The sequence below is a fragment of the Genypterus blacodes genome, unplaced genomic scaffold (assembly GCF_046128005.1).
Source record: "Genypterus blacodes isolate CSIRO-AG114 ecotype Tasmania unplaced genomic scaffold, CSIRO-AGI_Gbla_v1 ptg000067l_1, whole genome shotgun sequence".
In the NCBI taxonomy this organism is placed as follows: Eukaryota; Metazoa; Chordata; class Actinopteri; order Ophidiiformes; family Ophidiidae; genus Genypterus; species Genypterus blacodes.
The window spans coordinates 9132832-9151873 of record NW_027466879.1 but is presented as its reverse complement, the minus strand read 5'-3'; the positions used below and the strand labels follow the sequence as shown (position 1 = coordinate 9151873).

The window sequence follows — 19042 nt, the reverse complement described above, 5'->3', positions numbered from 1 at the left end:
TTTTTACGGTCTGCTAATGTGTGGTGCCACTGTAGGAAATTAGTTTTTTTGTGATTATTAATCAGTGTTTGACTTATTCACAGTAAATGCTTCAGTGTATCTTCCTGCTCTTCTTCCAGTCAAATCAGGATACTACAAGCACGCAATACACATACATTTTTTGGAATCCCATGAGTGAAAAATCATCCGAAAAAAGAGGAAGGCATTCCAAATATTTTTCAGTCAGATCAGTGAAATTTTTAAATTCTGTCACAAGTAAACTCACTGTTGAATACTGCTGTTTATCTCATCACAATATAGATCAATGACAACACAACCAGTCTTAATACTGCATCCCTATCATATAACATATGACGGGGCTTCTATACATACTGTACCTCTGGATTGAAAGAAATCTTTGGTCAACACTAATAATATGCAACAACCGGAACAGTGTAGACAGGGAGAACAATGCAGATCATATAACACTGTACAATAACTTATTGATCAAGTTCACAACACTGTAGCTTTTCAACAAACATTCATTTTTAAACACTAGTGTCCAAATGGATGAAATGACACATGCCACACAGGCTACTTCACTACTGTTTTAGACCAATACTTTATGCAGAATTTCACAGGGAAGATGTGGACATTTGACAACAGAAATACAGGGGGAAAAATATCTTGAAAGAAGCAGTTTCATAATTTAACTCTCTGTCCTGCAGCACATTGAAAAAGTCAATGAATGCAAATGGAACCTTTGAAGTTTATACTAGCCCAGCAAAAATAAAAGACTACCGTAGATTTATTTATGACGTATGATATCACATGTATGGTTTGTTTTGTTGTTTAATTTATTGTCAGACATACATCTTGATTGTCCTTTTATATTAAATTGTTAAGACAAATGGACACATGTACAAAGTAATTTTATCAATCATGCAATTTTATACTGCACTTGTATACATGTTTGCATTGAATAGAAGCCCATTTGATCCAAAAACTGTTGCATTTACTACAACAAAATTAAAATGTTACATACCCCTCAAAACATTAACAATAATGTGTAATATATTGAATTAGAAAAGTGCTGCCATCTCTTGACTGTCTCTTTCTGTCCGTCTCCTCTTATAACAAAGAAAAGCAATTGTGTTGCCATGTTAGCCAAAGTTTATTAGTCTCTACTCCTGGTTCAAAGTGGCCCCAGAGCTAAGAGCAAGGTTCCTGTGGAGGTTTGGGTTTTGGCTGTGCCTGTTTCTGCTTCGTACCGAGGAGAAGGATGTATCACAGCCAGGGACTTTACACTTATGAAGGAGACGCAAATGGACAGTCTTGTAATGGGCCCTGAACGTGCCCTTGTTGCTGTAGACCTTTTGGCAGACATGGCAGGTTATTGGAGATCCAACTCCACCTCCCTGAAGCCCACCCTGCCCTCCCGCAGTGGAGCCCTGAGTTCTCTCTCCTCTGAGTGCCAACTCCTCACCTGCAGGCCTCCCTATCCCAATCCCATCACAGCTTTCATCACTGTCCTCCATGGGGATTGCCTCCTCCTCCTCAATTCCCTCCCCTTCTTCACTGCCGGCTCCATCTGAGTCCCAGGGAGATCGAACGCTACCACTCCTGCAAGGAAGGACAGAAGAGGATGTGCTCAGGTCAAGAACAGCCCCATCCTCTCCATTTCCATCTCTTTCTTCCCCTCCTAAACTGTCCAAGGGAGATGCCTGAGAGCTGTCTCGTGCAGTGGACATTTTGCTCATAGGGAAGACCAAACCCATGCGGTTGTGTCCTTTGAAGATGACAGACATCTGGCCAGTGGAGTCTCTCTGTTCCCAATGGGGCAGATCTCTGTCCCTCTGGTCCTGACAGTAGTCCAGGCCAACAGAATCTCTGTCCCTGCAGTGAGATGAGGGTGAGTAGAGTCCATTGTTTGGGCTGAAAGTGTCTTTGGTCAGCAGCTTGTGGTGCAGATTCAAATTAGCACTGTGTCTGGAATAAAAAAAAAAGATTCATGTTACAAGTCACTTGCATTTTTAGTATGGGTGACTTATTCAGTGACCTTGTAATACCGTGAGGGTATTTGTTTTCAGCATATGGGTATTGCGGCATTGACCTTGAATGCTTTATGAAAATTAAAAAAACTGAGTAAATATCCACAGTAATGCAATAAGTCTGATGTGTCAAATTTTTTCTCTAAAAATATTTTCAGCTTGTTAAACACTGTCAAATGCCAACACAACACTGATTTATTCATTTTATTATAATCATGTATCAGATTACATTAAACCTGACCCATATGCTCCAATTCACTCCATCAGGTAACCTGTGCTCTTTCTGCCTCCTCTTCTGACAACTGGATCATTTCAGAGTACTAGGGATGTCATAAGCATCTCCCAGGTTTGAGGTGACACGACAAGTCGGCGCTTGTTTTAAAGAGAGGGACTGGTTACACTGAAAGCTGAAGACTTACACGCCCCACTTAAGTCAGGCCCTTAGTGTTAGAGCCTGACTTGGGGCTGATGTTTTGGACCTGACCCAAACATGCAACGCAAGAGTGCTGTTCAAGGTTTGACTTGACCTGACACATATAATAAAGCTTTGAAACCAAACCTGATCTTAGTCTAATGAATTCATGTCAGAATAAGACCCTGCCCAACACGGTAGCAGAGTTTTGAATGTAAACGGACATTCTCATAACAGCATTCATTTAATTATAACCCCATCATATCGATATCCTTTTATCAAAAAATTCCTTTCCACATTAATTGTTGTTAACTTCTCAGTCAGTTGTGGTCCATTGCCTTCCAGAATACTGTTTCAGAGGTTTCCCCGTTGTTTGTAGGTTTTCTTGTGTGAGTAGGCCCACCTGACCACTTGAGTCCTAAGTGTGAATTTTCTTTTTGTAGGGGAAACGCCACCCAATTAGCATAACTAACCTGAGAGGTGCTTAAGTCTTCAGGTTGGTCTGAATCTGAATACAGAAGAACACAATTTTGGTATTAAATCCCACTTGTGTGCACTTAGTGCGACTCTGAATTACATCCCTAAATGAGTAAGCAGCCTACTGTTGCCAAGGTATTGCTCTCTTTTACTTCACGGTGCAAACATAAAGAAGTGTATGGTCAACAATCAGCTACATATCATTAGATGGTAAATTACATTTTTACCCAGACTACTAAATAACTGTTATTATTTAACAGAGAGTCTCAAACACTCCAGGAGCTAATTTCACCAATGAATACACCCTCTCTGATTGAAGGCTCAATGAACTGCTGTAGCATTGAGGGGGCACACCCAAGAGCCTCAATTGCCATGAATCTAAATCAATTTTGTACCACCTATAGTCTTTTTTGTAAAAGGCTGTGAATTGGTAGTGCTTCCACTTATTGATGTTATGCAAATAAGACTTGCTTTCCTAATCCTGAAATATTAAGATCAGAACATGGAGTGGGCTTTCCATGGTCAACGTGGAGGTGGCGATAGTAACTGGCCATTGTTCCAACATTTCTTCCATCTGAAAACAGCACCACTGTTGCACAGCTCACACTTTCAAACATATATCTTTCCATTTGGAATGTAAGCCTGCGTTTGTCAAAGCCTTTTGCATTCTGTTGATAAATTCTTGTGTTGATGATAATGCTGCTATCGTGTTTTTCAGAATTTACGATGTATGGTGTCCATTCTCTAGCAACTGGACTTGGTAGTAAGGACTTGAAGATGTTTTGCCACTCTGACTAACTGGAGGGGATTCCCAGGATTTAACCTCTGCGGAGTCGTCAGGTCCTGGTTAGTCCTCTTGGCTATATATATATATATATATATATATCTTTATGGTACTTTACTAATCTGTACTGCTGATTTGAGGTGGCAAACTTCAGGATTTTAAGATGTGAATAAAAATAACTCTCACCTGTCTCGACTCCTGCGGGAGGGGAAGGAAGCATTGCAGCCTTCCACTGTGCACATGTGCATCTCCTTCAGGTGGATATTTTGGTAGTGCATATTCACGTTGTAGGGGTTTTTAAATGTTTTGCTACAGATCTCACAGTGGTGTAGCGAGTCAGCATCAGGATCGAGGTGGGATAAGCCTGAGTCACCATAATCATTTACACAGCTGTCAGACCCTTCCTTGTCACAGTCTGAGGCTTGGAGCACACCCCCATTAGTCACTCTGTGCTCACCTTCAGCCCATCTGAGCTCAGAAAGCTTGTCAGATGTAAGTAGGGTGTTCATATGTTCTCTGTCCCTTTTCTCATTCTCTTTGGGCTCCTGACAGACCGGGTAGTTCTCTTTGTTGTCTTTCAGTTTGTTGTCAAAGGGGACAGATGCGCAGGTGGTGACACATGTCTCAACTTTCCTTGGGTCCTCATCTTTTTCCTCCATCTCTGTCGTCTTGCTATCTAAACTTTCATCCATCATCTGCTTGGCGTCTTCCCTTTCCTCCTCTTTTCCAGCATGAAGCATCTCACTCTTCTCACTTTCCCTCTCCCTTCTAGGTGTTCTAGTTCTCATAAGCCCTTCCCCTCGGCTACTGTCACACTCTTCCTTATCCCTCATGTGTAAAAGTGCCTCATCATCAGAGCTGCTCACATTTTCCTCATCTCTTTCTACTGCTTCCTTCTCTATCTTAATTGGCATGCTTGACTTTCGAGACTTTTTCTTTGGTACAGGGTCTGCCATGTAGGGTTCAGGGGCTGCGGTTGGTTTCACAGTTACTGAGGAAGATAGTAGAGGGAGGGATGGTAGGGTTCCTGGGGTGTTGGCAAGCTCTGCTGGGGTAACGAGGCTGCGGTAGAAAGGCAGTACTGGCTGTACTGTTTTTAAGTTGGGGAAGAGGATACCACTCTGACCCATACTGGGGAAGGAGCTGCTGTGGAGCTTAGAGCCAGTGTCCACATGGCTCACCATGTAGCTGGGCACTGACTTATTGCTGTCTTCAGAGCAGACAGGGATCGGAGTATATTCAGACCTCTTGTCTCCTTGTGGGCCTTCATCACCAGACAGGGTGCTGCGCAAGTCCTTGTCCCGGTTATTGCGGTTCATGGGCATGTGCAGGCGAGGGTTTGGGTTGGCACTGTGACGATTGCGACTCCGCAGTGAGCTGAAAACCATGTTACAGCCATCAATTGTGCACTTGTGCTTAATCTTCAGGTGCACTGCATTGTAGTGGATCTTCAGTGTGCCTTTGTCATAGAACGTCTTCTCACAGGCATTGCAATATACACGGCCCTTCTTTAGAGTGCCAACACCTCCTGCCACTGCTCCACTGTTCCTCTCCAGAGACTGCCGCTTACCCTCAGGTGACATCTGTGTGATCTCAGAACTCATGGAGGGTGTGCAGGGTGTGGATGGCCCATCAGAATAGTTGTCGCTTGTGGGAAAGTCCTCTGCCTCAATCTTTGTGGTACTTGAAAGGCTGTCCATTGGTTTGTCTCCACCCCTATCCAGATCAGAAGTGAAGGAAGCAGAGCTAGAGCCAAGCAGACTGCTCTCTGTTGGAGGGTGTGAAAAAGAAATGGGGTTGTCCCTTTCAAGACCATCTTCCCCTTGCTCGTCTCGCCTCTCACTGTGCTGGTCCGATGGCCCGTGGCACGGCTGCTGGTGTTGCTGTAGCGCCCCTGCTGGTGAGCCCAGGAGTGGTGCTGGGACAGAGCCCAACAACTGAAAGGGCAACATGAAGGCCATACTGTTGATGAAGTTCTCAAAGTGATGCATGCTGTTGCCGCTCAGCTTCTCTACTTTAGATGTAGAAAGGTTAGCACTAGTATGAGGGGTGTTGCGCTCAATGAATGTGCGGATGTCAGAGTTTGTGCGGGTGCTGGGAACCAGCACTGCCTGGCCCTCCTTGTCCTGCAGTGCCATCAACTCCACAATGGACTTGGTCTCACCGAAGCGTAAAAACTGCTGTAGGGTTGCAATCTCTTCCTCAAACGTCATGATAGCCCAGCGGTCCAGCACCTTCCCAGCAACATCCTATGTATGTGACAGGAGAGTAAGGAGGAAGGGAAAAGCAAAATAGTACAATATAGGATAGAGGGCAATAGTATGAAGGAAATTAAGAAGGAGAGAAGAGTTGGATAATGAGCAAGGTGAGAGCGCAATTCATCATTAATACTGTAAGTATGTGTTGACTTGCTCATACATATTCAGAGAGGGTTAGATGACACACCATATAAAGCCGACTGGCAGGTCAGCTAAATAAAGGAATCAGATGAATCATTAATACAAGTGGGCACCACAGAACCCAGAGAATTCTCATTACACTGATACAGTGTTTCATCTGGCTGGTAATTTCCCCTCATTTCAATCATGTTGATTTGCCCACTCTCCATTAGTAGAAGCAAGTGCACTTACAGAAATATACCCACTGTGAGAACATAACATGCATTCAAGCATACTAGCAGATACACACACCCATATACACACATTATTGCAAACATGTATGCACACCACACACATATAGACTGAAAAGTCACAGCGAGGAGATCAGAGGTTGCCTCACATTGATCAAGTTTGTCCTCTTTCCCCTAGTCCAGCAGTAATCACATTTGAGTTCAGTCTTCTTTGAAAAGGAGGAGAGGCTTCGTACCGTAACAGTGATTAATATTTCATCATAAAGCATTCATTGGGGCGCCTGTCGAGGATTCTGACTCTTCGTTTGCCATTAGATGAGCTAACATGAATTAAATGTAGCCCATCTTGAATACTTGATGATGTACTAATCGAAGTGAAAGCTCACACTGATATAGTAGCACATGAAGCCCATGGCTTGGCTTTCTTGGCTCTGGCTTGAGAGGAAATCTGGAGCGAACAACATCATATTTACAAATGTGCTCAACACAGTTTGGAGACCTCCCTGAGCTGGTAGCAGACCAACAAGTACCTGGAGAGTTCATAGCCTTCGTCTTTACATACATAACACTCCTACTCTCTTCTCTCATCCTCCAAGCCTTCCACTTCCCTTTACCACTTCCTCCTCGTCATTCTCCTCCCTCATCATCTCATGTATTCCCTTTTCCCTCCCTTCAGTATTATATTATGAAAAAAAAAGAATTTATCCTGTAAGTATATCTTATTAACATTTGCAGTCAGATACACATCAATGCATAATTCATTTAACACTGTTAACAATTGAATAAGTTGTATTACTTGTACTTGCTTACCTTCAAAGTTTAAATGCATAGCTTTTACGTGTGGTAATACAAGGTTAATATGCAAACCCCATTACCTCAAACAGTGTGTACAATGTAATTAAAAACAAAGCAGTGATTTGAAAATTCTCTTTTACCTTTACTAAATTGAAAGCGGTCATCAAAGCTTTAAATGCTCAATTTATCATTGTTCTTTCTAAATGTAATGATTGCAACTCATTACAAAAAAGATGGGACAGGCCAGGTTAACTACTGTCTTAACAATATAATGTTTCCTTTAACAACACTAAGCAATCATTTGGGAATTGAGGACACTAATTGTTTCCCATTCTTGCTTGATCAGAGACTTCAGCTGCGCAACAATACAGAGGCTCCACCGTCATATTTTACACTTCGTAATACAGCACATGTTCTCCATGGGAGACAAATATGGACTGCAGACAGACCCATCTAGCACCTACACTCTTTTACTACGAAGACAACGTTGTTGTTCAAGTGCAGAATCTGGCTTGACAGTGTCTTGCTCAAACAAGCGACGCCCATCATTATCGTCATCACCATCACGATCATTATCATCATCACCATCATCGTGATGGCAGCAGAGATTTCTCCGGGTTCTCTGAACCTGAAAGATTATGGGCTGTAGATGGTGAAATCCCTAAATTCCTTGCAATAATGCATAAAACAACGTTGTTGTCTCAAACTGCATATTTGCCAAAACAATTTTACGCAAACTGGTGAACCTCGTACCATCCTTGCTTGTAAAGGGTGGTACGAGTATGCTTTCATGGATGCTGTCCCAATTAGTATTGTAACGTGTGGCAGGCATCGAAGACAATTTTCAAATGACTGCTTACTGTCTGAACTTTTCGAACAACTTACTTATATACATACTCCTAACATCACTCTCAAAGTCACATCAAGTCAGTGAACACACATAGAAAATAAGGCTCCCACCCTCTCACCTGCAGGACGTATCCTCGTATGTAGTCCTGCAGTGTCCAGTCAAGTGCATTGAGGATCTGGATGACCTCCTCCTGTTTGAGGACAGAGAAGAGGCGGTCCAGGAGGATCTTGAGGCGGATGGGGATGGCTTGGGTGCCGTACAGCATCAGGCTGCAAATATCGAATACCACGTTGGAGTGCACAATCTCCACCTGGCTGCTCTGGTACATGTGATGTACCTTCAGCTTACTCAGAGCTACAATACACACACAGTTTGGGCATAGATTAGATTAAAAGGACATAAGGGAACAGAGAAGACATGCAAGACAAATTTTTGATAAGAACACACACAACAACCTGTGTTTCAGACATGCTATATACATGTATACATATATTACAGTTAAAAAATATATATATATATACATATATATATGTATGTATATATATATGTATGTATATATATATAGTGTATAACCTGACTAATTGTTTGTACTTGTTGAGAGTGGAAAGCATATGATCTGCTTAATTAAAGACATTTGTGTAATGACTAAATAAATGTGTATGTCACTTAGAAAGCACAACATTTGACGTTGTGTGCATTTCTTTAAGGTTTTTCCATTTTGACAAATAAAAAACTAAAACTGTTTGTGCGGAGAAAAGTCCTTGTTTAACACTATTGCTTGAAGATGGAATATACAAATAATGTCCACCGTCCACAAAAAGGCCATCATTTATTTTTTTCTAGCAGGTATGTTATATTTGTGAAATATATATTGTAATTTATTAATGACGCAGTGTAATATGGTTTTAAAAACTATATGGTGATATTTTGAATAATACACAAAAATGTTTGGGCAGGTTATCTTGTTGTATCTAACTAGACGCATACATGTTTCCCTGGTTTGGTTCTTCATATTCTCATCATTGCAGAATGTTTAATCTAATTCTATCGCTCCATGGCTGATTTTTTTCCATGCTTGCAATTTCCAGGCTCACCGTGTGCCACCCAGCCATGCTTGCAGTTGTCACATTGTCTCCTCTTCAGCTTTCCCGGTTTGAAGCTGTTACAGTTGCAGTTCACCAAAGTGCAGCAGATAGCCTGGCGTACAAAACAAAAACAGAAATGGATCATGTATTTTTTATTACATTTTAGTATATTACATTTATTGTGTGAATTTAAGTCATAATATGTGTCCATACAGAGATTTGTAACATACAGTATCACTGGAATTTTAAGGTTCAGTTTGAATACTTTCCTAATAGTTACAGTATATGTCTGTACATCCAGGAAAGCAACCGTTAATTGACATAGAATTATATAATTTAAAAAAATGCTCTCTCACAGAAGAAGTTCATCCGACAGAGCAATGAAACAAATAGAGTTCAAAATAGAGTTCAGGTCCTGATATAATAATCAGTCTTGGACACACCTTAACCACCAAAATCATCTCAGTCAATCAATGCCTGAGGCACACAAACACACACAGTTACCACATCTGCTGATGGGTTTTATATTTTCAGGACAAACTTAGAAAGACAATCAGAGTACGTAGCACCTCAAAGTGAGAAGAATGGCAGAAATGACTCAAGATTTTGCTGTGGTTGCTAACTTGGTGAGAATACTCCAGGACTCCAAAATTCTAAAAATTACTTTGCTTCCCTTTCTCTGGCTTAGCTAAAAAGAATTTACACACTTGGAACTGAGGGAGAAGCGTCATCAGATTTATGATCAAAGCCAGAGATGTTAGTGCTACATGCTGGAAACCACAGAGTGGCTGTGCTGCTACACCACCTCTCTCCCTTTGCATCTATAATGTATGATCAGTGGGTCTTTAGTATACATGAGCAGCATACTTAGCCGGGAGGGGGGGGGAGGATCACACTATTTCACTTTACCACTTTACTATGACCTCTCGGTATTAAGAGGATAAAGGAATAGCTGTAGATGAGGATAACAACATTTGTGTACCTGACCTTGAAACTATAGTTGCTATAGATGTTTATTTAAGACAAATATAATAAACAAGTACAATTTTGGGACCAGTGAATATACAAGCTAAGCTTAGAGGATGCTTACACTGTTTGTCTGAGCCCCTGGGAAGAGGAAAGTATACATGCAAGCACTTTGGAAAGTGAACTGTAGTAAACTTACTCAGAAGGCTGGCGTTACATTTACAGGTGGAAATTTGTTTTTTTTTAGCCGCATGCCAAAACTGTATTAGTAAATAAATAATCGACACAATGTCTTAGTTAGTATGCATGTAACGCCTTTGAAAGATCTGTTGGTTTGTGTCTACATCGAAAGCCAGGTGCTACTGCCTGCTCACCTATAAATGTTACAAGTATCTATTGATAAACACATGGGTTGGTACTGTTCTGGTCTCCTTCAATATTATGAGACATGAGAAATGTAATTTTTGCTATATACTGACAGCAGTAACAACTACCTTGCTAACTAGTGTGACAAAAATGCCATAGCCTCACAGGGATTACAGATGACAAATTAAGAAATAAAGAATAAGAGATAAAAAATAAAATTTCTAAATTATAGATTTACCATTGCAAAATCAATATCAGTGGTCAGAGGTCACACGGGCATCTGGAAACACTTAAACATAGACAACAATACAGGAAGTATTTGAAAGAAGTGCACCTATAACGTGTGCAAGTTTGCTGTACAACGCATTTTGGTGAAGAATGGAAATGTTTTTGCTATGTGCGAGTCAAATGATGTTCATATGACCCGTGTACTGTGTGGGCGAGTAATAAGAGAAACTGCTTAGCTTATTGATTATTCCTCTTCTATCATCTTAACACTGAAGCTGTGTGTGTTTAGGAGACAAATTACTGCTGTTCTGTCTTAATAATTTTCCATATTCTGACCTCCGATCTCACGATGTTTGTTTAGTTTGCCTTATTCCCTGTTCCCCTGTCAGTTTTGTCTGTCTCCTCCAGACATCTACCATAGTCCAACCTAGAGAGCACGAAGAACTAACACAGCCCAATTAGCCTCATATCATCGCACTACGGGTGCACAGGCACACACACACATACGCACACACACATGCACACACACACACGCACACACAGACACACAAAATCAAACACACATTCTGTTGCGGAGTATGCTCTGGTAGTTAATTAGCTATTTATTTGATGACTTCTTGAGAGGGAAAACATTGCAGCGCTGTACAGGCCAAATGGATAGTGGCCTCTGGTGACCGAGCACCCCCGTGCTCATTCTCTTTACTGCAGTCACAACAAAGCAACAGTCTTGTCTATGAAAAAGAGACTAATTGCACAAAATGAAGCACCTGAGCCAGTGCGCTTGAAGCCAATGTTAACACAATGTCACTTTCTTGATAAAAATGATGTATCAAAGGGAGCATCGCATCTGTCCACTACCACTTCTACACACACTCACACATCCCTTGCATACATTATATGCAATGTATGCTTCTAAAGTGGGGGTTACTTGGATTGCATGCTCTTGTTTAATTGAATTAAATTATATGATACAATGTGAAATTAATGCATGCATGTGTCACTGCACAAGAACAGAAAACCATAACAGGTCATTTTGGAGATTTGTGTTGATATACATGATACTTGTGCCTTAAATCTGGTGTATGTATCATTTGGCATATCTTCTGCCAGCAGACCTTGGTAGCTCTATCTACATGCTGAGAAACAACAAACTCAGTTGTCAAGATTGTGTAGTGAGATTGGATGTGACTGAAGAAAAGCATAGAATTGATGTCAACTGAACATGAACCAGAGTGAAAACAAAAAAATAGCAGTATATGCTTGTATGTTCGCGTAAGTAATGCGTAGTTGCGTAGTTGCGTAGTTCTTCCTGGACACACACTAATGGAAGTGCATGAGTAGATACATCATTTATCAAGGTCATCTGTGTAAAGTTTCTATTATATATATGTGATAACATTGATAATAATAATTCACATTATGAGCAAATTAGGGTTTGATTGGATTAGGGTTATATTGAGTCCAAAATCAAATATTTCATTTGTACCTTTACTAAAAATCAAACAAACTGGTATTTACAAGCTTGTCTGATTGAAACAAAAAATACTTTTCCATTTAACTGCCCTGACAGCCACAACAGCCCTCTTCTAATGAGGTCAAATACTAAAAATGAAATTGTTGGTTGTGGCTTATAAGAACAACTCTTCCCATATGTCCTGAATAAGCAGTGCTTAAGAGACTCGGCAGACATGAACAGGTGCTTGGACAGTGAGAGCTTGGGGGTGGACTTGTTCGCTTAATGCGGCGGAAAACTTATCATTTATCAGCAGCCCAGTACAAAATCACACACAACGGGGAAATAAGCCGACCTGGTGCCAAAGTCTGAATAACAACACTGCTCAGCAGCACTGTGGATGAGGGAGACTGACAGCCAAGTGAGAGTGGATCTGATTTTATAATCAGTCATTGATCAGTTAAGACAATTAAAGCTCCAGAGAGGAAAAAAGGAAGGGAGAGATTTCCTGAGAAGAAGTGAAATATCATCATAGAATTGTGCTTCAAAAATATTATTCATCTCACCTTCTGTGAAAATTCGACATATGCCAGTGACGCACTCAAGCAATTATGCTAATTATGACACTGCAAAATCTAGATTTGTTAGTACTGTATATTTCTGGTTTAGACTTTTTCAGGATTAACTTCAGTCTATTCATTACCACATAGATGCTTGCAAGATAAAGAGCGAACAGAAAACTTTCACTTTCAAATAATCATTTTTACAACAAATAATAATATATGTGCTTCTAAAATTATAAAAGTAAATTACATCAGACAGGAAATTGTACAAAGATGAAATTCACGATAAGAATAACATCGTGGCACATGAAAAATGAACAGAGCAACGGATTCTAACTGCCGTTATTTCAAGGACAGGGACACAGTTATGCTCAAAAGCATTCTCGCTCTCTCTCACACACACACACACACATGCACAAAGAATACATACATATTTCATACAGCACCAAGAGCTCCAGTCCACTGACACTACATATGCCTAATCGATGTCTGAGCTGATCCTCTGGCAGAAACCTCCTGGTAATACCAGTATCTCCCCATATCACCAAGGGTGACAGAGACTTTGCTCTACCTGCCCGTAAGCTCTGGGACTCCCTGCTAGAGGATCTCAAAACACTAAGATCCGTGTCATCTTTTAAAACCCTTCTTAAAACCTTCCTTTATTTCAAGGCTTTTTAGTGATGGGCGATTTTGCTGTTTTTATTACCTTTTGCTATTTCATATTGTTCTATTCTGCTTATTATCTGTATCTATATAGATATATAATCACTGTTTGGTTTGTGTATATTATTAAGCCCCTTGTAACTTTCATTTTGGAAGGTGCAATACAAATAAAGTGATTATTATGGGGGGGCTAAGACCCTTTGTGACATGTGGACTGCAAAGAGAGGTGACGGTTATGGTTTTATGTTTTATATGCTAAGAAAGGGGGAGCACTTTCACACACAGATAACCAACTTGTGATAGTGTAAAACAGCTCACATTAAGTGTAAATGTTATTTTTTTACACAAGCCCTGTGCTGCAAAGCTATAGTATGTAGCCATTGTTTAGCTTGCGACCCTTCATTTAAGAAATAGGTAACATCTGAATAAAAAAAATGCATATCCTAACATTGCAGTGGAGCTGTAGTGGATCTGAAAAGCAGAGGAACTCAGGGAAAGCATCGGCAAGTGCATGTAGTGACAGGCTGCCTTTGAGCCTATTAAGAGTCCATACAGCCCAAAGACACCGTGAAACACTCATTATTTCATACTCATGCAGCAGTCAATCACAGCGTGTGTAGGCACACATACAAACACACACACATGCAAGCACGCACGCACCCCCGCACACACACACACGCACAGACACACACACACACACACACACACACACACAAAAGCACTACATGTTTCAACACCAAACTCAACACAAAAGATAGCAAATGTTCACCTGAATATCCATGAAAAAGGGTTGGCTTCTTTAAACAGGAAAAATCTTCAAAGACCAAAGAGATGAGCTTTGTTGGGGGAGGAGGTGAGCTAAAGTTTGGTTGGCGTCCTTGTGTGGCTCCCTGTTAGGATCTTGGGAGTGTTTGGCTCAGAGAGTAAATGAGGGGAACATGTTAGTACACTGAGTCTGAGAGAGTTTGGCTCCCAGCTACGCTCTGATTAAAATCAGATCTGCGTCTCTCTTTGCCTGCCTCTTGACAATCTTGTCACATCTGGCTGACAAATCCTCCCAAGGCTTTTGGTGGCAGCGCAGGGCAGAAGCAAGGCATTACTGCTGTGTGTGTGTGTGTGTGTGTGTGTGTGTGTGTGTGTGTGTGTGTGTGTGTTGGTGTTCCTAGTTTCAGGGCGTTATGGGGCTTGGTTAAGTCCAGGAGGGGCAGTTCACACAGCTTGAGGAAACACAGAAGGGGGCAGGAGCAAATCCCACATTTGCACGCACACAAAGACACACACACACACACACACACACACACACAAACACACACACACACACACACACACACACACACACACACACACACACACACACACACATTGCATTCTCCCACCATCAGATATGGACCATCATGAACTTAATGAAGCTGACGAGGTCGGCAGGCTGCAGCCGCCACCACAAACATACACACAAACAAAAGGTGTGCAATTCTGTGAGTGTGTTTGTGTGTTTAGATTGTGCCCCAGGGCCTCTGCTGCCCTGAGAGACATAGAGAGCCACCCAGAGAATGAGATGGAGGTAGTGAGAGGAAATGAATGAGATAGGAGCAAGAAGAAAGAGAAAGGACACAGGAGAGAGTGTTAAATACACACACACAACAAATACGTGAATCCAAATAACTTTGATTGGCTGCTGGAGTGATGGTAAAGGAATGGCCCCTCAAAATGTTTTCTCAATTCTTAATGCTTTACTGTGGTGTGTTACAATACTGTTAATTATTTTCACAACAATGAAATAAGGAAAAATCATTACCATTGACAAATATTAAACTGAACTCACTGTGAACACGGAAACTTGTTTTACACTCCTATGTTAGCTATGAACGAAACCACAGCAAAAATCACTGATGAAATATGTTGTTGTGAAAATTAATAAAATAATTAAAGCACATTTATTAAATAGTTACATCTAAGTTAACTTGAGGCTCAAAAGATTATAGATTATAAACAGGTGAAATATTCATATTTTTATCTTCTATAAAAAAAGATTTTAAAAAAAGATTTAAAAGATTTGTATCTTCTTAAGTCTTTGTTAGTCTGAAACTGTCTGAAAAGTGTTTCTTAGAACTTACACGGAGAAATTGGGATTTATGCAATTTTTTGCTTTTATGTGTTGTTCAATTGAAAGTAATTTTAAAGCTGTTTTACACTGAGAATAATCTTTGCCAATCTGTCCATAGGTGTTGGCTTTGATGAGCGCATCTCATCCTGCAGTTTAACCTGTTACAGATCTGAGCTCAGTATGTCAAACTATTTAGGAACATAACATTCAGGAAATTTTCATGGTCATAAATGTGATTTTAATATGATTTGGTTACTTTGGTTTCTTTTTCTTTGGGTTGGGTTCATCACTGAGTAATATCTCAATATATCTTTCAACAACACTTTGCTTTATGTCATCCTGAAGCGTTTTCCAGACATTATAGACGTGTTTGTATTAATTTCTACCTCATCGCTCATGTTCTAAATGTACAGCTTGAAATATTTTTCTGCATGTACACCATCACTTTTCCAACTGTGCTGATCAAAGAAATAATATAAATACACAATGGGGAAATTTTTCAATGTTTGCTTTGGAATTATATCATGGATAAAGTTTAAAATGTCTCTTCAGCTTGTTTGGTTTGCTGTACTCTACTCTGACTGTGCAAATGTAAATGAGAGGGAATACCCACTTTTGTTTCTCCTCTGACAGTTTTACACGTTTTACACACACTATACACTTAACACACTCACACACACGCACACACACACACGCACACACACACACACACACACACACACGCACGCACGCACGCACACACACACACACACACACACACACACACACACACACACACACACACACACACACACACACACACAAGCACAGAGTGTTTACCGCTACCAACACCACCACCACACAGACAGCTCAGCTAATTGTTTCATTATGGCTGCAACAAAACATTAGGCTGCTCTTAAATTACATTCCAATAGGCCTGTGGCCAGCAGCCAGAACAGGCTATTCTGTTTCCCATACTACAGACCTCAGCAACAGACAGACAAACACACAGTGAGTACCAGATGGATATATGGACAGAACTGGACACCGTCTCTCCTTCTTCTTTTGGTCTACTTGACTTTTCTAATCACAGGAGGCAATAGGAGTTTATTCTATTCTACTATTAAGGATAATAGGAGAATATAGCAGGATACAATGGAATAAAACAATACACACTTTTCCAAACAAGACGGGAAAAGAAAAGTTTAGAGTGAAGTACAAGTGTTAAGTTTGGAATTCAGCAGAGAAGAGAGAGGAAGGGAAGAGAAGAGAAGAGAAGAGAAGAGAAGAGAAGAGAAGAGAAGAGAAGGGGAAAGAAGAGAAGAGAAGGGGAAAGAAGAGAAGAGAACTTAATTTGTCTGGTGTGAACATGCTGTTACAACTACGATTCTTCCGAGGCATGTAAGGACAATCAAACGTAATCTCTGACTAGATCCATGTACCCTCTTAAAGTTAAATAAATATTTATAATGTCACTCAGCACATCCTCGAAACACAAAGAGCACAAATGTTGTACACTATTATACATTTTTCTCCTTAGTCGTACAATTTCATAGAAAAGGTAGAGTGTACCTTGGCATGCTACATACACATGTACAGTGCAAAGAAGTTTTCTTGTTGAAAAGAAAATAGAGCACAGAACATTCACAACAAAAAAATTAAAAGAAAATGTGACGGTAAAGCTTTGCAAAACAAAAGTATGCACACTTCAGAGGTTTCCCCTCAACCATAAAGCATTGAAGAGAAAACATCTGTCACGTATCAAAAGCCACTTCACTTGATCAACCAAGAAGTCAGCATGAGTGTTCCTCCGTGTAAATGTCACTCTGAACTTAATGCAGTTTGTGTTGGTTAATCATATGCAGATGATGTTTGAGAGGGCAGTCAGAGCAGAAAAATAGCAGTGAAATGTCGTCTTACCTCAGCCATTGTCATTTATTTGGATGATTCCAGGGATGTGGTGTACTTTGCCATCCCCCGTGAGTCCGACAAAAACCTGCCTCCAACTCTCCTGCCCGTACAAGTATTAACGCAAAAGAGCCATCACAGCTAGAACTGACTGCTTCAAGAACACAGGCACACATGTGCTCCCATTCTCTCTCTTTTCCAACACACAGACATACACACACACAGAGACACAACACATACAGACACAACATACACAAAGACACTGAAGACTCACTCCACAACACAATTACTGTGCTTTTACTCTCACTGCACAGATGCGAACACACACACACAAAAACACACAAAGTACATACACACACCAACCTCCACTGCTTTCGCTCTCTCTCCTCTAATGCTGCCGTGGACTTGCTCTAAACTACTCAAGATGTTCAGTGTGTGTCTGTGTGTGTGTATTGAAACTGGGCACAAGGGATTGGAATGAGATCCTCCCACTCGGCATTCTCACCTCAGGAGCTGCCTGCTCCCTCCCAAGTCATACTAGCACAGAAAACACTCTCATGCACCCACACAGAGGTGTGCATTAACACACACACACACACACACACACACACACACACACACACACACACACACACACACACACACACTTCTACCCCCTCAGAGTCACAGGGCAGTCCCCTCACAGCTGGCTGGAAGAGGGCATGACACTCATCTTTCACAGAGATTTGATCAAAAGGAATCACAAAGGCTGGAGGCTCTCCTAATGCAGTCAGGGGAGACTCTCCCTCTTTTTCCCTCTCTCTCCTGCTCTCTGTCTGAGTAATGCCCTAAATCAATGCTGCCCCTCTCGTTGCACAGCGCCCAGCGTGTATGTGTATTCACCTTAACACAAGCCTGTGAACAGCCTCCATAACAAGTTCTGCCTTGTGCCTGCAGGAATGTGTCAGTGTCTGTGCTAAGTATTTCTTGGGAAGATGGGACCTCACACACGACAAAAAATCTGTATCCATCGTTGTATTTTTGAATTACACATATCAACAAAAAAATAGTAGTATATTTAGGCTCTTGAGCTATATGTTTCATTGTCTTAAAACATTGACAATGCCATAAGAATTTTAAATAGTATTCTTCAGAAATTTGTAGAAACCATTGTCAATATGTGGCACCGATAAAGAATAAAACAGATTACTGCCCTAGTACTAAATACAATTAGACTTAGACAAACTTTATTGTCATTGAAGCTACAGAGTGCACATTCGAACAAAGTTATGTTGCAATTGGCACACCAGAGTTATTTACAGCCGGAAAAAAACAACTCTTGATTTGTTAGTTGAAATGAACAGACAACAGCGTTTTTTCCTCCCACTTATTTTAAGAAAATATCACCAGTCTAAATAGCAGCCAAAAAGGTGTTAAGATTTGTTGCGTGAGGTATCCTTTTGAAGATTCAACATTAACATTCAACATTATAGAAATAATAAAGGCCGCTGAAGCTATTGATGTTGGATTTGAATTACAATTAACAGTGACTATAATCGTGTAACATAAACTTTTAAGTTTTTCTTTTAAATCCACATCAATGTCTTCCCATTATCATGTAATTAATTTTCTGCTTCTGCTTTGTTGCCCCTCCTTTCCCCTCTGTGGCAGAGGGAAAGCTCTGGTGATTTCAACCATTAGAGGCATCTGCTAATCCATAAATTACACAGCAAGTTTAAACAGGTACACATGGTCTCTTCTACCTGTGGCA

At 40.7% G+C, this 19042-nt stretch overlaps 1 protein-coding gene across 1 annotated transcript; it reads right to left on the bottom strand.

The window, feature by feature from the left end:
- Positions 1 to 171: 171 nt before the first annotated feature.
- bnc1 (basonuclin zinc finger protein 1) lies at positions 172 to 17712 on the bottom strand. The gene is made up of 6 exons (XM_076156324.1): positions 17656 to 17712; positions 17305 to 17395; positions 9072 to 9174; positions 8096 to 8331; positions 3890 to 5952; positions 172 to 1968 (listed from the first exon to the last, which is right to left on the bottom strand). The coding sequence occupies exons 2-6, from the start codon at positions 17317 to 17319 to the stop codon at positions 1164 to 1166; spliced, it is 3222 nt and encodes a 1073-aa protein (XP_076012439.1). The 5' UTR covers positions 17320 to 17395; positions 17656 to 17712; the 3' UTR covers positions 172 to 1163.
- Positions 17713 to 19042: the final 1330 nt, after the last annotated feature.

What these genes read in the sequence shown, in the direction of transcription:
- bnc1 (XM_076156324.1), bottom strand. An exon ending in GCATGGCTGGGTGGCACACG is followed by an intron (nt 8,332 to 9,071) that starts GTGAGCCTGGAA and finishes TGTGTATTGTAG; the next exon opens with CTCTGAGTAAGCTGAAGGTA. An exon ending in TACGAGGATACGTCCTGCAG is followed by an intron (nt 5,953 to 8,095) that starts GTGAGAGGGTGG and finishes TCACATACATAG; the next exon opens with GATGTTGCTGGGAAGGTGCT.